Here is a 23,030-nt window from a genome sequence, read left to right on the forward strand (position 1 = left end):
ATACTGCATCTATTGGGGCAATTTCAATTTGTTTTAAACTTTTCCTCTTTTTTTATTCTAAAACAAAACATTTTTGATATGATTTGAGCACTCATGATTTTGAGCAGTTGATAATTCACCATTAAAAATGTACGAACTCTTTTATTCAAGAATAAAACTACAGAAATGTTAAAATTGACAATCGATTTGTCTAAAAATTACTTTGGCAGCATCAACATAGGAGGAATTGAATTGATAATTTTTTTGGATAAAGGATTCTGTGTCAATGTTACTGCAGCGATTGATTAATCGATTAATCAAAGGTCTTTGGATTCACTTAATTATTTTCGAATCCTAAAATAAAATGTCGATCAACTGTTAAATCGATTAAAATAGTACCGATCAATCGAATATCACAAACTTAGTCAATTTCAAGTGATTCTAAAAATCAGCACGGAACATGAAAAAGCTTCATCTCAAAGCTCAGTGATTGTGTGTAACATAAAACATAGGATTTCAGGAGAAAATACGGCCAGATAGTGCGCCAAAATTTGCTAAATTATCATCGACAATGTTCAATACCTATGATTTTTAATTCTGAAATTCAGCAAAAATGTCGCTGATTTACACCTGGGAACCCTGGCTGGCGTTCAAGGGTACATCTTGACATTGACAATCCACCGTTTCCAAAGGTGCAAATTAATCCATTAAATGATCGATTCATCGATTAATTTTGATTCGATTGAATTATTAATACGTCACCTACCTGATATAAGGGCGTAACTACCCTCTGCAATGAACCCTGTCTTCCATACAATTCAATGCTTTTCCGGGCTCATCTCAATGGTTTCAGGACATTTTGTCAACGATTTTTTGTCCGCGCACCTTTTTTGTCCAGTAGTTTACGCCCACACGTAAAATAAGCAACAGTGACTTGGTCCAAGCGTTATATTTTAGTCGGTATGTAAAATTATATTGACAGTAGGGAAATGAGAAATTGAGAGAGAAGGAGGTGTTGTTATGGTTGCTCATTTTCTAAATGAAATGTTATTACTTTCTCCTTTTGAATCATCTTTTTAAATTCTCATTGGTGAATGTTTGGTTTTATTTCTATCCTTAAAATATTCTATGTACAATATACCTTTTATATGTATTGGTACTTTTTTTATTTTTTTAATTTTTTCTTTACGAAATTATTACTTCATTCGAAAACATTTCTATTTTTAAAACGTGACAAATATTTGTAAAATCTTTTCCAAGCGACATTAATCTCAACGAGCCGCAGTTGTGCCGACAGGAGCTGCAAAAATGAATAAAAGAGGGGAAAAAACCAAGAAGCACGCAATCTTTAGGATTCACGGAATCTTTCGCATTTGTACATCGATCTTTTAGTCAAATCCGTCAAATTTTCAGCGTTTGGTTGCGCGTACACCTCGCTGCAGCACAATAAAAGCACAAAATGTAAAAAAGAAAATTAAAGTACTTTGGAAATCATTAAATTTGACACGGAACCACCAATATTAAAAAAACACACATCATATTATTATTCTCCTTTGATAAATTGATACATATTTTTCCTCCCATCAATTTAAATGAGAATAGTCAACGCAGAGTGTGCTAACATTTCAAAATCATGAGTTAAAAAACGCTGACCATGCGAGTATAAATATTAAAGCCTAACAGAGCGGAGCGGCGTGCTGCCAGCGCGAGAGGCTCACGGGCGCCTACAAACCTAAGTGGATACTTCACGCATTGCGCAATGCGTGTAGTATCCACTTAGGTTTGTAGGCGCCAATGCGCGCTTCGCGCTGGCCGCCCGCCCGCCGTGCTGCGGCGCGGCGCCTGAAGCAACTATTTCACAACAGAGGTGTTGCAGAGTATTATACGAAATTGAACGTATTAAGAATGACAGGCATCCTTTAAAAGTACAAATCTTTCCTCGCAAAATAAATCAAGATACTTATCGTACACAGGAAAAATCTGAGAGCCTTTAACTGAGGCAAATATAGAGTTTTATCCGGCTCAGGTATGACAAGGTGGGAATTCTTGAAAGATAATTAAGTCCTGTTATACCAAAGAGGTGTAGAGAGTTTTAGCGAATTTTGTCTCATGGAATTGACGCTTTTTTACCAAAACTCTCAACTATATATTATTATCCGTTGGACCAAACAGACAAAAGAAAAAAAAAACAAGCAAACCCTCATTCTTCCAAGACATTACATATTTTCATCCAAAAACGTCGTGAGCAATTGTCGTTTGTATTTACATGTGGGCCAATTAACTTTGGGTCTCAACTGGCGCGTAGACCAAAACTGCCGTGCCGAAAAAACGCGTGGACGTAAATTACTGGAAAAAACAGGTGCGCGGACAAAAAATCGTTGACGAAATTTCCTATAACCATCTCAATGTGTAGTTACGCCCTTATGTCAGCCATGCAACGAATAGATGTCTGAATTTTACATCATCCAAAAGGTAGATTGATCGATTAATCAACTAATTGAGAAACTCTACTCATGCCCTCTAACATCTATCTCCTGATGATGTCAAGACTTGGAAAGAAGAGATGTGCATAAGGTAATGGAGGAGGGAGAAGGATGTAGCAAAGTAGAGAGCCTGAAAGTTCTGGAGAAGTTCGCTGATACAAACCTGATTGCAAAGACGTGGGTTGGTGGTGATGGAGTCTTTGTCTGTTTTGTTCTCTGGCTGCCTGCTTGTTGGCCGCTGCAATTGGACAGCCAGATAAACTTCGGTGGGTATTTCTATTAGAACTGACGTGGCCTCTTCCGTTACAACCCGCGGTCGGACATTTCAGGATCGTCTCATGCATCGCCAGTACTACAACGTGAGTCATGTGTCAGGATTGCTTATAACTTCATTAAGTATAGATAACTATAAAATAAACTAAGCCTTTTTTATGCATCGGACTTTATCGTGAGATTATACTTTTCGTGAATCAAAAAGAAATTATGAAACAGATGGGTAATAAACACGCTCATTTTGGGTTTATATTCATTTACAAATCTCACTGCTTGGAACTGAATCTGTTTCAAACATCTCATAAAATCGGTTGCAGCTCGAAGAAAATGTGTTGCACGCAAATGGGATAACTGCGAAAGAATTTGTGATGACTCTAATTAAAAATGAAGAAATGCACTACGGGAGAGTTAATTTACGAGAAAACGAGAGAAAATTATAGAGAGGCAAAGGTAGTATTAATACCGGTAAATCCTCGTGAAAATTTTTAAGCATGGTTCGGCGCTTTTTCAATGATCAGAATTAATTAGTATTAATTTATATTCAATGAAAACGAGCGTTATGACAGTCTTTAATTTGGAATTTGTTTCAAATCGCAGATTGCTTTTTGTTTTCGGTCCCATTTAACTCTAAGGTATCTCTTCCAACGATCTAATTAATGGGCACCTAAATAGAAAATTTGAGAGTCTGAATGTGAAACAATGTGTGAAAATCCAGAGCATCCAATCTTCAAATCGGAAGGTAAGGTTGAGCATTTTAAGCGGAGTAATTTAAAGTCGATGCATAAAAAAATTGACACAAAGAATATAGTTACGAGTAATGTTGTAGCTTTTTAAACCTTCTGTGAAAAATGAATGGAAACATTGTGATTCCAAAATCGCTAATTTGATGAGAAAACTGGATATGTAATCAAGAAATTGTTACTTAAGTTGGTATTAATACTTTTTCCAAGATAAAACCCATTGAAAATTTTATCCAAACTTACAAATAATTGAAAAAACAAGAAAAGATCGTTTAGTCCCCTCGCCAGTTATTTAATGAGATTTTTTGTGTGAGCATCATGTTTTCATGTTTTAGACCTAATATGTTAGAGCGATGAATTTGGGGAGGGATGGGAGAAACAGTGAGAGAAAAAGGAGAAAAGTTAGAGAAGCGAACTGAAGAAGTTCCGGGAAAAGAAAGAAAAATGATCGTTGGAAAAGGAGGGGAAAACTGAAGGAGAGCGAGGATAGAGAGATGATCAAAGTCAACTTAAAATCAAGGCCCTTAAAAAGTCTAATTTAAACGACTTATTTTTCACCAGAAAAAATACACACAATTATTCTGTCCTCAAAATAATAAAGTTTTGTTTTTAGGATGCTGTCTCTTTTTCAATTGAAGGCGCGTCACATTCAAAATTAAAAGGGCCATGTCATGATCGCAAATTTTCGTTAGAAAGATTCTGAACCTTCGAATCAAGAATCGACTCCATGAAATCTTAAAACGAGTCTACCTGCAAGTTACTCAAGATGCAATGTAAAGATAGGAGATCAACATACATTTACGAATTAATGATATAATAATTAATTAAAATTAGTGACAAAACCTGTTGATCAATGCTGATTGATAGAAATTTCTGATATCAGTATGGATGTTAGCTTGTAAAAAAGGCCGATCCGAACCGTTAATTTTGCGAATTATTTTAGATTTGATGTTCATTTGCATTTGAGCTTAAGTATTGATAAGGGCATCTGAGGGAGAATCATCCTGAGAATAGCCTTCAGAGGAAAACAGACCTAGATCTGGGATTAATACAAATGTGTCACTTAGTGGTTCATTTGTCTTGGAAGGAAATCGATCATTATCGCAGGACGGAACTGTCCATGAATGTTCTTGCGGCTGGTTATTCTCTGCAAATCTCATGTAGTGATATCGATGTACTGTTTTTCTCTTTAATATAATACTGTGTGCACAGTGCACACTAATTTTGACTCTTGAGAATTTATCTACGTATGTCCCTTAAGATTCCTTTCATCTTACTCACGCATGTTAACTCGAGGTAGTGAAAAGGCTATTTTTGCAAAATTAAGTCCATGATTCTCCACGAGCTTTCAAAAATCCAGTTCAGCTTATCCGAGAGTGAATTTCATTACATTTAGAGAGTGTCGAGAAGCAAAAATAGAAAAATATAGGTAGGTACTAATCACTCTCCTGATATATTAAAAATCAGGCACGTCTCTGAGTTGGATGATGAGGTTTGGGTTTGATCGAGGACCAATCTTTTATCTCTAAAAATTTGCTCATTCTGATTAGAATGGACTATTCAAAATTCACAGGAATTCTTGTAGCCACTATTCGATTTTCGCGTAAGTTTTAATCTATTTTTTTCCCCTCATAAATTAATGGAAGTATGTACAGGTAAATATAAGAATAATTTGAGATGGACCGAAAAATATTTAGGTGTAGGTTACATTTTTAAGCATTAGTCTCAAACTGCTAAATTTAAAAATGTGAATTGAGAATATTTAAATGCTCTGGATAGTCCCATAAGACTGTAAGACCCTTTGTCTAAGTATGTATTTTATCTTATGACCAATATTCTTTTCTGGTCTGATACACGCTCCTTTACACTAAATTCAAACCCGAGTCTCCTACAACCTTTCATTTTTAAGGAATTTCACTAGAGCTCAGAACTTACACTATAAACGAAGCTGGGAATAATGGGATGGAGTGAACTAGAAAACAGGATTGTAGGCGTATAAAAGAGAGATTATAGGAATATGTGAACTAAAAAGTTAGAAACAAATAATGAAAAGCAGGCAAACGGAGAAGAACCAATAATCGAATGAATGGAAAAAGTTTTTGCGTTGAATTGTAGGAAACGTTAAGAAACAGCCAGGGTTCGTTGGTTGGGTACTGATAGACTACCGAATTTATTGGGAAAGTACTATGCAAAATATTACTTAGCTTCTTCACAGAAGGTTAACACTGCAGTTAAATGACTCAAAACTATAAACTTTTGTTTCTAATTTATAGTTATCTATAAGCTCCCTTACTTTTTGACTTGATACAAATATCTTCTGAACATGACTAAGAACAGAAAACTCTCTACCTCGCTATAAGGAAAGGAGGAAAAGACAATGATAAGACGAGAATATTTGGTTTAAGGAATGACAGTTGGGCAAAGAAAATATATAGGATGAATTGACAGAGTTTTTGAGGGAAAAATATGATTCAGAAAAGTTCAATACTTACTTTCTGGCGTGAGTTTGTCTTTTCGTGGACATCCGGACAAGCTAAGCATGAAAATGCATAAAGTCAAGTCAGTTTTTGCAAATTTTACGAAGAGTTCTCTACAAATCTGAAAATCGTTTTGACATAGAGTGCATACCTGATCATGACTCATCATCATGCGAAGAAAAATCTGAATTTATCGAGTTATACCCAGCAATGATAGCAATGTATGTGACGGATCATATAATACATTTCCGATTTTAAAGAGAGGTGTGGCGTTTTCATTCATCATAAAATTCAGAAATTGGAGAACATATTTATTTAAACAAACAGTGTGAATGGCAGCGTGTGGTTCATGTGTAGATACGTTTTCACGTGATTATTCAAAGCGTCTTATAAGTTTTTTTCAGTTAATTTTAGTGATTTTCTCGTACAAACACACACAATTTTTTGCACACTTCGACTGAGATATTAAGCTTGTCACGTCATGCTGAAAGGAAATTCATGTCAGTTTCTTACCTTCTGTGATGCGAGTAGAGACCTGTCACATGTCCTTGACCGTTGCAACCGGGAGTTGGGCATTTACTACCCTCTGTAAAAAAGAAGACAAATAATAAATACGATCATCCTTCATTCCAATCCACATTGTTAAATCATGATTTCTCGCATTTCTTCAGTTGCATAGGTATGTCTATTGCATTGAAGCTAATTGGAACGTAGGTGGTAAATTTAGTCTAGTTGAGTGAAAAGGTGTCAAGGTATAACTTAACGAGCTCACATAGAACTTCACCCCCCCCCCTTCGTCCTCTTTTGACGCACCCTTCAAATGCCAGCGATGCCAAAAATCAAAATTAACATAAAAGTCAAATTGCTTAAAATTAACTGGAATTGTCAAAACGAAAGTTGACAAGGCAAAATATTTTGCAGAAAAGATTGTGAGAGCATTACACGGTAACACAGAAAGAAAAAAAAATCGAGTGTTCACTCTTAAAACAGCAGAAGATAGGAATCGGGCTTCGTTTTCAAACTTTTCTCCCGAATCCGAGCAATTCCTACCTCATTGGCAGCATAACGCGAGACATTGCGAGTTCACGCTTCTCGCTATCGCGCCTTCAATTTTGCAGATGCAACACGGACATCCATCAAGCACGAATAGTTGTATCTCTACGCCGTCATTGACGAGCGTCCTTTTCCTTGCCCTATTCCATATTATGTTAGTTCCGTTTCTCTTATTTGTAGTGATGCTCCATGGACCACTTGAGCAACGCAGCTGAAGATACCTAGAGGAGACGTAATCGGGCCTACCGTAAGACCGTAGACAAAATTGTGCGTTTTTTAACTTTTCTACCGAATCTAAACGACACCTCACCAACAGTTTAGAGCGGAGCATTGCGAATTCACGCCTCGCGCCATCGCGCCTTCAATTTTGCAGACGCAACACGGACATCCATCAAGTACGAATAGTTGTATCTCTGCGCCGTCATCAACGCGCGTCGTTTCCCTTGCTCTTTTCCTATATTGTGTGTTTTTATAGCTCAGCTAGTCGCACAGGTTTCTTTTTTTTAACACTTCAAAGTCGGAAAAAATTATTCGTTTTGTTAAAATGCAAGTCAAAATGGTCAGTTTATGGAGCAACACAACCTCAAACCTTTTAAATAACCTGCAAATGGAATGTTTTACGACGTGCTGAAAATTTCATGATGAATGTGCATTTAGGATCTTAAAATCGTTTAAAATACTATTATATGCTGCATATTTTACAGAGAATTATTTCTTACAGGAGTGACGAATTACTTTGCCTAAAATTGGGGTGAAAATCAAAATTTCAATCTAAGTAAGAATATTTGACTATTTGCCTTCGACATATTCACAGCGTGAGCTTTGACTCGATTTTCAGAACAGAGTTCAAGTTCCTCGACCTTACGACGACCCCAACCCGCACACAGCCGAATCAGATGGGACAGGAACTGAAAATAATTGATTGTGAAGCGACGGAGATAGAAAACGTAGCAGGTAATAATTTTTATCGGAGGGCGAAAGGAGGAACGGGCGCGGGAGGGAGGAGGAACATTTTATTAGTCTCAATTTAAAAGAATTTGCTCGAGTTATGGAAAGCACTCTCCGCGGGCCAATAAATTAACAGATTAACTTGTTCGATCACGTTTTTTTTTATTTTCTCCCGAAAGTTAGGCGGGCGTCCGGGAGCCTAAAAGCCCGCGGAGGAGACGAAGAATTATTTGTGCTTGTGATATTGTCGTATAATAAATATTTGGCTAATAGAGTCACGTGCACTGTCCCTCTCCCTCCCTCGGCCCAGTCCGGGTGGCGCAGCAACGTCTTTGAATCTGTGTATTGGCATTTCTTCTCCATTTGCCATCCTGATTTATACTTCCTCGACGCCCATTTATCCCGCGCCCCTCCGCCTCTGCCCCCGTTATTGCCGCGTCAACGTGAGCGTTCAACGGACTCGATTCCTGGAATCGCCAAAATGAGGTGATAGCATACTCTGCCGTGCTAAGGAAGAACGCCGTATGAACATTCGAGAGTTGCCGAATTTCCCCGGATAAAACATGTAGTTTCGACGAAATTTATGCATAATTTTCCTCGAAATACTTAGATATTTTAGATGGAATTGCAAACAAAATAGCCTGAAAAGTTGAAAGAAAAATATTCACAATTTCCCCAACAAATTCGTATTTTATCGACGGAAATTTGACAACTCTCGAATGTTCATACGTCGTTTGTCCTTAGCACGGCAGTACTGCCGTGCTAAGGAAGAACGCCATATGAGCCTCCAGACGTTGCCAAGTTTCCTTCGATAAAAATTCGCATTTATTAGGATAATTGTGAATAATTTCCTCCAAAATTTTCAGTCAATTTTGCACGCAATTCAATCTAAAAGATCTGAGATTTTTAAGGAAAAACATACATAAATTTTATCAAAAATGCATGTTTTATCCGGGGAAATTTGGCAAGTCTCGAATGTTCATATGGCGTTCTTCCTTAGCACGGCAGTATACATGCTTACCTCTTGTTCCGCGAAAGCCCGAAAACAGAACCGCAAAGCTTATTCCTTGGTGACAGGCGTTGACCTCTTGACATTTTTAGAGGTCAGAGTACCTTTAAGATATGTCATATGAGGACGTGTTGGAAATCGGAAGATGAAGAAAAAGGAGAAGAAGATGGAGAAGAAGAACAACGACACCACCACCAACAGCACTATCAAGATGTGCAAATTCGGACCCTGCTTTGGACTTTTAGCCCCATTTTAACGTCCCACTCACATTCGTTTTTTGTCACTTCATTTTAGTAAATCTTTATAAAACTTAAACGTGGATTATTATTCTGTTTCGTATGTCAAGTACATACACTGCACTTGAATCAACGTTTCGCAGCGATATTGAAGATTTGAATTATAATGAAATTTTGATGCTAGCTTTTTCTTTCTATAGAAATTTTAAGTGTATTTTTTATTTCAAAAGTGGGAGGTCCCTATGGTTTCCTAATTTGTACATTCTGAAAGTTTCTAAAAGTGTTTCCTGCATCTAAATGTGAATTTCACCACTGGCAAGGATGAAAATTGAGGAAAAATAATGCAAAACTAACTACTACTACTTCACGCTTGAGTAGAGCAAACTTAACTTTGGAATCACCACAGTAATCATTAAACTTTCACAAGATTCAATATTTTGTCATTAGGAGACGAGAAAATAGAAAATAGAAACATCCATATAAGATTCAAAAGTAAGACTGGGAGTGAATTAAGGTCATGTTGGAAAAAAGGGACTCATTAGAGGCGGAGGGTTCAGATTTTTGAGGCTGTTTATCCAAGTGCACGGCTTGGCTCGTGGAAACCCATGCCGCGCACAGTCCGCTTATGCGGCCCGAAAATTAACGGTAAGTATTTGCAAGTAAACAGTCTGCTTTCTTCGGCAGTAATTACGGGGACATCTTAAATACTTTATTGCCGGCGGGTGTTTGCTTTGAGTTTGAGCTTGTGTTCACTCGATAATTTGGGCGCTAATGTAATCACGATAATTCTGAACATAAATCAGTCTGTGAATGTCAATGCTTTAAAATCAATAATTCCGCTTTAATCACTTCGATGTTTACTCGCGGAGTATGGTTAGTGTTACACGCCGATTAGCTCTTGTTTCTTCGACTTGATCAACGTTGCCATGAGTTGAGTTTGTTAGTTTAAAAATCAGTTTACACTGATTCCTACCTCGGTCAGTCATATGTTCATTGTCTTGCATTATTTTTTCACTTTAGTTTTTGTCAATAATTGGCCTGAAAAGGACCGTTCCTAAATAACGTAATGCACTTTTTCGGCATTTCTGACCCCCCTTCCCCCTTGGAATGCTTTTGTGACGAAGGTTCCCACCATTTATCACGTAAAAACAAAATGGCGTAACGCGCTCCTTCACCCCCCCTCCCTCCCTCGAGCGTTACCTAATTCAGGGACGACCCCAACGTCCTGATCCTGCTTATTTTCCCCTTAGCTGTGTCATACCAATATTTTTAGTATACTTCGGGGTACACCCCTGACCATTTCGCGCGTTAAGTGTTACGCGATACTCGTATGATTTTATTATTGAGTAAATTCGTCGCCTACCTGACATAAAGGCGTAACTACACTCTGCAATGACTCCTGCCTTCAATACAATTCAATGATTTTCCGAGCTCATCTCAATGTGTGATTACGCCCTTATGTCAGCCAAGCGACGAATTGTTTGTTGTATTTTACTGTTGAACCAGGCTATAGCTTTGTGTCTCCCTCGTCACTTTGAGGGGCTTGAAGGAAAAGGCGCATAAGAGCAGTTTTTGAAAACATTGAGATATTGATGATTTCTAGTAAAACTAGTCTAAATGCATATTCAGTGAAAATTTCGCTATCAAATTCCTATTTTTAAGCATCAAAAAGTGAGTTTGAACTTTCTTTCTGCCCTAAGGATCCATGTGATTTCGAAACTTTTAACACGTATCTCTCGAGATCAGGGCCGGAGTCACCTACTTGCCGCCCATGGGCCGCCTATATTTCGCCGCCCCCTCCTCATTCGTTTTGATACTCGATAAAAACCATTAAATGAACGTGCAAGCGAGGGAGAGGTGCATAAGACGCATTTATACGTGTTCAACACATTTTTTGGGAAAGCCCTGTCAACACTACTAGCAAAAGTTCACGGAACTTTGCGCGAAAGGTAAGTTCCGTAAACCTATCTCTGTGTGGACAAGGCCTTCCATTCATAAGAAATGAACGAAAAAATTATGAAAGAACAAACATAAATGTGGTTCCATGATTTTAACTTCCGCCGCCGTGCCGCGCAGACCGCACCGTGTTTGGCGCAATGCGTGAAGTATTCCGACAGTTTTGTAGGCGCTATGAGTTTCACGCCGACGACCGCTGCAGAACGCACTGTGTTTGGCGCAATGCGTGAAGTATTCATGCATTCTTGTAGGCGCTATCCGTTTCACGCTGACCGCAATGACCGCACTGTGTTTGATGCAATGCGTGAAGTATTCGTGCAGTCTTGTAGGCGCTAATGTGTTACAGGCCAATCGCCGCGCCGAGGGCTTCTCCTTTTCATCTCAAGATCTCGTTATCATTTCTCTCTAAGTCGCGCCGTTCTAGGCCAAATTGCGTGTTCGATTTCTCTCGTAACTCGACTTATTGAGGGTGCTGTCTCTTGTATCACTAAGAGACGACAAAATTAGAAATTACCTTACTCTCAGGAAATGACAGATTTCGTCGCCTTTTCTCGTATGTAATTTTGTTTGTATAAATCCGATTTTTTTATATCTACACTTTAAAAATTGCAAATTTTTGCCGCCCCCTAGATTTGCCGCCATGGGCCGCGGCCCATGTGGCCACCCCTTAATCCGGCCCTGCTCGAGATAGCAAAAACTGCACTTATGCGCCTTGTCCTCCAAGCCTTTCATTTAAACAGTAAGGACGTTTTCACAAGGAATCTCTGCAATCAACATTCTCATCGAAATTTTGCGAAGACACAAAGGTGAGCGGGAGATTTTCATTGAAGTTACCCATTGCTAAAAACAGCGGAAACGGCAGCGAGTTGGAAGCAATTTCCTGAGATTGTGCTGGCGAATCATATTGCGAATCAAATGTAATTCCTGGAGGATGGGGGAAAAGATGATCGGGAGTAAAACCGGGGGAAGCGATAACGAGGCTTAAGGAGAGGTTAGGGGCGGGGGAGGGGGTTAAACGGTCGGAATTACAAACTTGATTACATGTGATTTTTTTAAGTCGAGAAGATAAACTTTGATTGGGAATGATTTTCGGTAATAAGAAAGGAGCTCCGGCGGACTGCTGACGACACCGCAGCGCGCGCCGCGGCGAGGATGGCTGAGCCGAGGGTTGATATTACAAGGACAGATGTTACTTCCCCATTATCGTCTTTCGGGATCCTGTTTGGAATTTTAACTATTAACATCCTCCTGCCTCATGCCGCTGCGCCTCCTTCCTCTTATATTTCTTTACTCTCTGTCTTTGATTTTCCACCCCCTCGACCGAGCCTGGGTCTTCCCGACTCGCCATCGGATGCAAGCTAAAGGACACTATTTCTCATTTTAAGGACTCTAATGGGCTCGCATCAATATCCTCATGATCTTCCAGGAGCCGCGCCGTCAATATCACTTTTCCCTTTCACCTTTAAGAAAGGGATCAGGAGATTTTAGAAGATGCTGAGAGCTGTACTGCCGTGCTAAGGAAAAGCGCCGTATGAACATTCGAGAGTTGCCAAATTTCCACCGATAAACTGTTTATTTTTGAGGATAGCTATGAATATTTTTCCTTGACATTATCAGAAACTTTAGTTGAAATTGCGAACAGAATTACTTGAAAAAATGGAGGGAAAATATGTACAAATTTCCCCAAAAGTTCGTGATTTACCAAAGGAAATTTGGCAACGCCTGAAGGTTCATACGGCGTTTTTCCTTAGCACGGCAGTGTACTCGTCGTTCTTTGAACAGCCCTTTTACTTAGGAGGCCCCATATGGCTGACATTGTGATTAACCCTCTATGGCATGGCGTTACGAATTCGTAACAACGTATTTTTGGGATATTTAAAAATTGTATCTCTCCCTTGTGGCATAATTTTACAAGTTTCCGATAGTTCTTCTCTTTTTTTAATAATACTAATTCCCAAAAATTAAAAATTTTGAAAAACAAATTTGGTACTCTATGGTTTGGATGCAAGCTACAAAAAAGATAAGTGTCCCTCAGAATCTCAGATACAAAATTAATTCATGGGATAGAGGGTTAAGGAGGGTACATTGTACAAGGAGATCCTTTACATAGCATTATGGAAAGAACAATTAAGGGGCGTGGTGGACAAGGCGCATAAGTGCAGCTTTTGCTTTTTCGAAATTACATGGATCCTTATGGCAGAAAGAGAGTTCAAACTCACTTTTTGATGCTTAAAAATTGGAATTTGGGACCGACTTTTTCACAGACTATGCCTTAAGACTAATTTCACTTAAAATTATTAACATCTCAATTTTTTTCAAAAACTGCACTTATGCGCCTTGTCTTCCAAGCCCCTCAATATTAACAAATCTTAAGAAAAGCTCAGTGGTGAAACTCTAGAAATGGATCCTGGAGAGGGATGATAATGATTTGATGATAAAAAATTTAAACATTTTTCCAGAAAAACTTGGGAAATATGCGACTATCGTAAATTTTAAGGTAGGTTCGCCTTTGCCTTAAAGTTTTTCAAGATCATAGAATTTTTTCTTCTGCATTTTGTACTTTTTGCGATTAAGAATCATTGTAATCCCTTACAAGGATCTAATTTCAGTGTTTTACGACTGGATTTTACTCAATTTTGGTAATAATTATCCTATTTTCATGATACTATTTTAAGGATCTCTGTGTTAGCGTCTTGTGTCTAGCATGCCTTGTGCAACTGTGCATTGTATGACATACCGAGGATGTGATTAGTTTTATGCTGGTGATCTATTTCTGCCTAATGATCAAATTGAAGGTGCAACCTTGTTCGTGTCACAGAGCACAGAGCCACACCAGTAAAATAGTGTGGCTCAGTTACATTTTAACCACGATTAGATGCTACTGATCACTTACAGAAAGTTCAGAAAATCTTGGGAGACACCCGAGGGAGCAGGGGATACTGGAGGACTGGGAAAGTGCGTGTCTTTTGTGTTATTACGGAAAGAACAAGGTTTAGATGTTGTGAGGTTCCTCAAGATGCTCTAAAACCTATAACTCGTGGCAAGAGTCAAAAGGATCAGTACGTGCCCCGGGTAAAGATGCCATCTTTATATTCCCACTTCTCTCGCTTTCTCAACCTTAGGGTAAATCTTTTCCGCGTTTTTCGCTAAATAATTTCTGTTGACGGCAAGGGTTGCGTGGGTCTTTTGTTTAAGCTTTTAACGACCACTCGGAATAATAATTATTACCGTTATCTCCATTAAAAGGGTTGCCGGGTGCGCCTTCTTTTTAAGTCGTATTTTTTAGTGCCCCTCCTCCGACTGTATACCCGCTGGGGAGCAAGAGCATTTTTAATAATTTAAAATCCCCATCTTCCTCCTTGAAAACTTTGGTATAAAAGTGTATTTAAAATATTAGATGCATGCGTTTATTATTCTCGAAGGGTGTGATACTATGCATTCTAACATGAGACGTATACTGACTGCCATGGTAAGGAAAAACGCCGTATGAACCCTCGCCAGTTGCCAAATTTCCTTTGTTTAAATACGAATTTACAGGAAAACTTGTGAATATATTGTGTTGGATTTTTCCTCGTAATTAGGTCTATATCATATGAAAATTTCAAGAGATAAAATATTCATAGCTCTCTTCCAAAATAAATCTTTTACTGAAGGAAATTTGGCAACTCTCGGATGTTCATACGGCGTTTTTCCTTAGCACGGCAGTATGCCTGGAGCACTTCCTCCTTAAAGTTCATAATGCGGCGCCACTGCTTGTTTTTTACCATCCCTAAAATTTTTTCAAAAAATTTTCAGGTTTTACATTTTAGTTTTTACTTAATTCTTACCCTCTCACCAGTTGCGAGAGTAAACGTATTTACTTGATTATTTTTGACGCAAATATTTTCAATTCTACGATTAGGGATAGAAATTAATGGAAACGCATCTTAACAGCGCTCATGTCGAACGAGAAGGATTGTATACTACCTCACAAGCACCGATTTCATCACGCCGCTATACTGAACCGAACGAAAATTTGAAGATCAATACAATGATCAGGAAGCCTTAACTTGGGACTGTTCTTAAATGCCTCATAATATGCCATACAATATTTTGCTTGATTGTTGAATGTCGGTGACTGCTCAGTCTCGGTGTGGTTCAGATTGTACATGTTGCGTGTGTCTACAATACTTATAACATTCATCGCCGCGAGATCGTTCTAAATGTTGGGACGTTAAAATTCTGGAGGCAGACGAGGAGACTATCAAGTAGATGAAACTACAGCGACTAATTGAGTAAATAGACTTACTGGTCCCTAAAGTCGACGTGTTTTTGTCCACTTTGTAGTTATTTCGTCTACGTTCGGATTCTTAACTCCAGACATTCAAAGCCATCTCGCGGAACGTTAAACTCGACGATAGATGTTACAAAATAATGAAGTTCCAGTCGACGTTTTTATTTTTTCTCGTGAATATAGCCATCCAACTGTCTCAGAGATCATAGGCGGTTCTAGACATTCATGCTTGGGGGTTCCCAGAGGTGGAAAATGTCGGAGACCGGCCCCGAAGGGGACGGTCGCTCAGGGGAGGCCTAAGTTTCGGCCCTCAAGTTTTACCCCTTTCCTACCCTCCTTTCTCTTTCTCTCTCCTTCCTTTCTACTTAAATATCTATACATTTAATGTAGAAAATTTTTAGCAAAACTTTCCATTAAAACTACAGTCTTACCATAAAAAAACAGTAGATTCTTTGTAAAACACGGCTATCAACATTAATTCTGTTTAAAACATTTTCAATTAATTGCTGGGATTTTTTCTCAGTGTGCGCGAATACAGAATCTTTAAACCCTGGTAAAAATTGGCGATAGGAGCTGCGTTTCAAAATACCATAGGGGTTCTTATAGACGGCTAAAGAGGGCTATTGAAAATCATATAGCTGGCTGTAGAAAGCTGAGCAACTCATATAGCCGGGCTATACGAAGCTATAACAAAGTATACAGTCGGGCTATAGTTCCTATCGCCGGGCTAAACACATTCTCGCCATTGGCTATAAAAGGCTATAAGAAATTGTGTAGAAATTCGTGTGCTTTGGAAATCATTAAGATTGATACGGAACTACCTTAATATTTACAAAACACACTATTTATATTTTCCTTTAAAACATATTTTTTTTTCATCAATTAAAATGAGATGGTCCATACAGAGTGTGCAAACATTTCAAAATCATGAGCTGAAAAACGCCGACTCCGCGAGATTAAATATTAGAGCCTAACACAAAGCGGAGCGGCGACGCATTGGTGCCTACAAACCTAACAGGGATACTTCACGCATTGCGCGGCGACGCACTGGCGCCTACAAACCTAACAGGGATACTTCACGCATCGCGCGGCGACGCACTGGCGCCTAACAACCTAACAGGGATACTTCACGCATTGCGCAATGCGTGAAGTATCCCTGTTAGGTTTGTAGGCGCCAATGCGCGTTTCGCGCTCTCTGCCCGCCCGCCGCGCCGCAGCGTGCCGAGGCGTCTGAAGCAACTATTTCACACCAGAGGTATTGCACAGTATCATACGAAACTGAAGGCGCTCTAATATATTAGGAATGGCAGGCATCCATCAAAAGTACGGAGCTTTCCTCGCAAAATAAATTAAGATACTACGGCGATAAAAGAGAGCGGTAGTTTAAAAACTAACTAAGTCTTAGTATCCGTATTTAGTAACGTTTAGCATAAACTTTATCGTCCGGCTGTTACTTAATCGCCATCGGCTATAAAAGGCTATAAGAAATTGTACAGCCGGCTACAGAAGCTATTGGAAATTTTACAGCCGGCCTTAGGTCAATGGTATTTTGGAACACAGATTTTACTGCCAATTTTTACCAGGGAAAGCAGTAATTTCACGGTTCCGATAACCGTACTTAATTTTTGCTTGGGGGTGCCCGGCACCCACTGGCACCCCCGTAGAACCGCCTATGTCAGAGATATCCATACTGGAAACTTTGCAATGGATAAAGCCTGTCGGACAAATTTTACCTTACCTTTACTGGAGGGTGAGAATGGTCCGCCCCGAATGGAATCACTCAAGGACCTAGAGGCTGGCGACTCGACGCCGGGACTCTGCGAACTGGTGCTGCTGACAGCGGACACGCTGAGCACTCCTTCCCGCGCCACCTCTTGGATGGCGGTGGCAGCCCTGGACCCGGCCGCCGGTTGGAGGGTGATGTACTGCTTCGAGGACATCATGTCCGGCGAGGCGATGGACGCCGGTGGCTCGCTCTTCGTGCGCTCCTGGGAAACAGAGCCGGGCCCGCTTCCCGAGACAGGCATGGAGGTGGTCGACGCGATGGAGCTCCTCGTGTCCATGTCGTCCTCCGACTTGACGACCGAGGACTTGAGGTGGAGCAGGTGGACGCCCGAGGGCGGCGACTTGGCGTCGACCATGGGGTTGCCGGGCGACGCCATGTCCGGCACGGGGGCCCCGGGGTAGCCGACGAAGGTGGCCACGGCCGGCGGGTACGGCCCGATCCCGATCGGGGCCATGCTTATCGTGTCCGAGACGCGGGGCTTGCCGTCCTTGGAGGCGTCCGCCCCGACGCCGACGGGTCGAAACGCCGACGTCTGCGAGAACGTCTTCTCGACGTCCTTGTTGCTCCCGTACGACGGGTACGTGCCTTGGGTCTGGAGGTCCGTCTCCACTTTGATCCTGGGCTTCTTCTCCGGGCAGTCTTTCCTGGCGTCTTTCTCGCTCGGGTCGGACATGTCGATCTCCAGCTCGTTGGACGAGTCGTCGACGAGCTCGTTGAAATCCGTCTCGTAGTGAGGCAGTCTCTCCGTCTTTATCCCGGCGGCGTCGCCTTCGCTGTTCAGCTTCTGCGGCGCCGCTTTGCTCTTAACGGGCTGCCGAGGTTGTTCCGACTCGGTGGTGTCCTCGGCGGGTCTGATTTTGGATTTGCTGTCGTCTTGAACGGGTCTAGCTCTGCTGGGCCTTGTCCATTTGCTCGCGTCTGGTTCGGTCTTGATGATGATGCTTGTGGAGTCCGACTCGAAGCTTTTGTGCTCGCCATTCTGGGCCTCTCTCAGAGTGATGACGTCTTTGAGGGAGCAGACGGAGTTGTCGCTCGTCGTCGACGAGGAGGACACCGCCGAGCATTGAGCTATCTTCTTGTTCTTGTTCTCTTCGAAGAGGTTCTCGAAGGCGGGCGACTCGTAGCGCTCGTCCTGCTCGGAGCCCTTGTTGTAGAAGCCGGCTCTCGGGCCGGGCCAGCTCCCCGATAGACTTTTGAGGGCAGCCTCTGTCTCTCGGATCAGGGTTTCGTCGTCCACGGTCTCGGAGCCATCTTGAGTGAGGACCTTTACCGACTTCTTGAGCGGACTCCGGCTGGGAGAGTTCCCGCTCACCAAGGCCCGCTTCTTCTGCGGGAGCAAGAAGGCCTTCTTGGCGCTGCAATTGATGTTGTTGTTCTTAAAATTATGGCTATTGTTATTCTTATTTGAGCTATTGTTGTTGATATTGTTGGGCTGGTTACCCTCTGCGATGTCTCGGTTCATCGGCTTCCTTCTTTTTTTCGACGGGGCTTCATCCGAGTTTACCAGGCCGTCTCTGTTACTGTACACGGAATTGGGTTTCGATTTGCCTACGGGGTTCGGGATATTGTCTAGTTTTCGCTTCGCCGAGTGGTGCCCGGAAGTATTACCATGATTCAAATTGGATTCGATTTTGTATCTGGAATCATAAAAAAAGGATTTGGATTATTATTTGCAGAAAGCAATTGGAGATTGTTTAAGCTTTTTCATACGTTTCCTGAAAATTTTCGTAAAGTTTTGACATGAGTCTCTTCGGAGAAGACGGTTGTAAATTTTCCAGAAAAGTCCTTGCATGAGTGATTAATTTTTTTGCTGAGTTGACATTGATCATTCCAGTTTATTTCTTAAATTCTGGGTGAACTGAAAAAGTTCTTAGGAGGGAGATTGACATCCTCATTATGGTCAATATGCAAATAAAGGATTTATTGACCTATTGTATTTTTATACTGGAAATTATCACTCTTTAAGCAAACTTTGGTTAAGGAATACAAAATTATGAGGTTAATTATGTTACGTTACTTACAAACTTTCAGAAAAGTATAAAAACGCGAGAAAAATATGCATAAGATTAAACTGTCTGAAAAGCTTGTCAATTTTGAACGCCGATCAGAGAATAGCTTAATTCACATCGTGCTTGAGTTCTCCGACCCAAAATGAATTTTTACATCTCGGAACTTTAAAACTCATTCAGGCTGTAGAAATAGAAACCAATAGACCGCTTGACCATAGAATTATCGGATTCAATTTACACCATGGCAATACTTCAGGGCTCATCCCATTAGAGGCCAAGCTGATATGTCATACCTAAATTTCATCTGCTAAAACAGAATTTTACAGATAAAAATGGCAAAAGACAGTTTGCAGGTAGCTCTTGTGCATGCGTAATCGAAGATATATATAAAAAAAAAGATTGGGTGCCGAATATTCCAATCCTATTTCTGAGATGAAATTCGATGATATCAAAAATTTGATCCCAGTTGTACCCTGTATAAAGTCTTCATATCGTAAAAAGTAACACATATTCTTAAATATTGTTTTGAGGCATGCTGATGAATGCAATTAGACATTCAATCAGAATGAATGTAACTGCGGTCACCAATCATACTTAACAAACAACCTGCTCATAACTGTTCGGGTAAAATGAAAAGAAACATCGCGTGGGTAATGAAAAAATATAAACCCACGTACTAATTATTGCAGATCAGCAAAGCTTTGTGCAGAGACCATCTATGACAAATGCATCATAACGCGTGCACAAGATTACCTGCAGCGGAACTTGGACATGGCAGAGGAGATTCAAATGACGAACCCAAGCTTTCAAAGTTGTTATAACGGAAGAGGGATCCCTAATTCTGAAAGGAAGAAAAATTTTCCGAATTTTATGTTAGTTTTGTCGCGTACTGTTTATGGGTCAAAAGTTTTTTCACCTTAATTTCCTTCATGTGTGGCACAATTTGCACCAACCAATTATGCAAGAAAATATCGCCATGAAATGGAGGAAAAACGAAACGTTATTACGGAATTAAAACACGGTGTTCATTCCTCAGATGTATAAGACTCCGGTGAGATGTCGTTAAGTATTAAAAAAGGGTCAAAGGATATCTAAAAAGGTCAAGCGGTCTTTAGTTCAAAGGCATGTGCCATTTGCAAACCTATGCTTCCTCTGAGGAAACTTAAATTAAAATTTCTCACGAACAAGAATCTAAAAATGAGATACGATAGTTATGACCTTTGCGTTGCTTGAATTGCTAACTCGTCGAAACGGAAAAGCTATGGCCACTTTCAGAGCTTAGTCAACGAAAAGAATATTGGTTCGGTTCGGTGGTTACATTTTTAAATTTTTTTGCGTGTAATTTCAAGGCCCGTTTGGAAGACCTGCGGGCCGATTATTGAAATTGATAGACAAATCTGTAGACAAAGAAGACAAAAGAGATATGGAGAGATCTTATTGGTGGAAGCGGGTGGTTGCAATGAACAAAGGAGGTAAGTAATAGACTAACTAACGGCAACCCACGAGAGACCCGATAGTTAGTCCATCATTTTCTCCCTTAGTCTATAGGAAGCTCCCATTTCAATAGGATCGCTCCATACTCCCTATGTCTTCTTTGTATATTGCTTTGTCTATCAATTTCAATAATCAGCCCGCTGCTATCAATCTTGGTTAAAAGGAGGACGTCAGAGAGCATACTACATTTTACATTGAAGCATTACATGCAATGAGCATTCATAACTCCTCGACGCGCGGAGAAAAATGCTAAATGGAGGGCACTTGGTGTTGAGGGATGACGAGGTGGAAAGTGGTGAGCTTGCGGTCAACCCCTTTCCCCGCAGGATAAGGGCGGGGAGCGAATTGGGCGCAATGGTACACCATCTCGCGGGGGGAGAGGGGGAGATAGTAGACACCGGTCTGGTAGACGATACACGTCTCTGCGCTTCGGGAGGGTGAGTGATTGTTAACGCATTACTCCCAACTTACGAGGGAAAAAACACGGCTCGGACGCCGTTGTGATTTCAGGAAACCATTAATTAATGCATTAATTAAAAAAGAGAAAAATGTGAAAAGACAAATTATTTTTTTCCACGTTCAGATATGGATTCTCCGTTTTCCCTCCGCAATTATTTCAATTTCCTTGTTTCGGCGCCGCCGTTATGACGGCTATTATCGTCGCTCCTGTGACGTAAGGGCGTAACTCCGTTCCCGCGTGAGCTACGGAAAGCATGCGGCTTTATGGACGACCGGGCTCGCGTAGAAGGATTGACGCTACTCGCCACGGGAAGGGTTGAGAAAGGAGCAGGTTGAAAGATGGATATCGCCCCCCGCAGAGCGAGAGAGACGCAACACTTTCATTGCTCAAAATTTTTATTTTGCTGTTTTATTTATTACGCCTGATTCCGCCCCCTTCCCGCGGGGGAAAAACCGTGACACCTTACGCGACCGTATAATTTTACAACCCTTCCTCGAGACCGCGTCATTAGCTGATGGTTACAACGCCCTTAAATAAAAAAAGAGAGGAATGGAAATTCGAAAAGGGGATGCCGGAGATTTCCAACATTTATTACTGTTTCCTTTCCGTACATGAAATCTCACTCACTGGACCCTCGATAGGAACCTATTTATTTCGCGGTGACAATCGAGGAGGAATTTTCTGCTAAGCAAAGGCGGTCTGATGAATGATTAATTGCGTCCAGTATCTGATATGCATTTTTTTTTCAAGAGTAATATCTGACGGAGTCAGGCGAAACGGGGTTTTAAGGTGGGATTCTGACTGTTCGGTATAGAGCGATAAATCCAATTTGGGGTCGAAAATATGCATTGGAGGGGATCAGAAAATTTTATCGAGGGACTTGCCCATTATTCGTAAAATTTTCCATAGAACCACACTCAAAGACTCTTGAAATTTGAAAAATGTGGGTTGAAAATTGTTGGAAACACGGCAGAATACATGCGAGTGTTTTTTTTTTTTTTTTTTTAAACTCTCACTGTCCACCATAAAACATTTTGGAGTTAAGTTGTTGTGTACCTCACTGTGGAGTCTACAAAGCGCCCACAGAATCCGAGAGATATGAAGGCGTAGCGGGATCTACTCTCTTTACGCAGTAACTTACATTTTACCGAGCGGAATTTCCTCTTTTTACGGAGTGACTTACACGTTCACCAATCGGTATCTACTTTTATAACGGAGTGTTATACGCGCTTATGGAGCAAATTTCACTTCGCTCACATACCACTCGGCGCTATGTAGACTCCGGAAGGAGATACACGCCCAACTTCACTCCGCACTGCTCAGTGCTGATTGACGTCCAGTTAGAGCATGAGCCTGATACCTATAGAATCATCTAAGATCGAGCATCATCGAAAACACAAGAAAAACACAAAGACGGGGGAAAGGGGAGGGGGGTGCCGAGCGTTGAGCGACAGGAGGGGGTGGATATGAAATCCGTATCTTGACTTATGACATTCGTGATGAGCGAAATGACAGGTCGTGATTTCGCGGTAGGAGGAGAGGGGAAGATTGGCGGCAGGAGGGCGAGGGGGGAAGGGGCGGGGGAGGGGGAGGGGGGGGGGCGGCTCAAAGGCTCAGCAGCTCAGCAGGCTCGTTGACTTGCCGGCTTTGGGGTCCCGCGCTCCGGCGACGAGCGTCAATGCCGCTGCTCCTGATGAGTGTTAATAAGAGCTTCCTCCGTCAGCAAACGTGAAATAATCCCTGCTAATGCTCATTACGGAGCGCTAAGCCCCTTCCGCGGGGTTCCCGCTCCGTCGGGATGATTGCGAGTTATTACACGATACATATTGCGTAACACGCATTACGTATTACACC

At 41.0% G+C, this 23,030-nt stretch overlaps 1 protein-coding gene across 6 annotated transcripts in view; it reads right to left on the reverse strand.

Annotated features, from left to right (window-relative positions):
• The window catches only part of LOC109041225 (uncharacterized), a 413,234-nt gene that overhangs the window by 25,041 nt on the left and 365,163 nt on the right, over positions 1-23,030 (reverse strand). For 5 of the 6 annotated variants that reach the window (XR_011899748.1, XM_072299616.1, XM_072299626.1 and 2 more), the window contains 4 exons: positions 17,166-18,850; positions 6,466-6,538; positions 5,968-6,008; positions 2,626-2,814 (listed from right to left, as the gene is read on the reverse strand). Coding sequence is in view for 5 of the 6 variants with exons in the window: in XM_072299616.1 (XP_072155717.1) it covers positions 2,626-2,814; positions 5,968-6,008; positions 6,466-6,538; positions 17,166-18,850 (1,988 nt within the window). In the remaining variant the exon portion in view is untranslated. The remainder of the gene's footprint in view (positions 1-2,625; positions 2,815-5,967; positions 6,009-6,465; positions 6,539-17,165; positions 18,851-23,030) is intronic. The other variant, XM_072299619.1, reaches the window with a different exon arrangement.

The sequence above is a fragment of the Bemisia tabaci genome, chromosome 1, assembly GCF_918797505.1.
Source record: "Bemisia tabaci chromosome 1, PGI_BMITA_v3".
NCBI classification, from domain to species: domain Eukaryota; kingdom Metazoa; phylum Arthropoda; class Insecta; order Hemiptera; family Aleyrodidae; genus Bemisia; species Bemisia tabaci.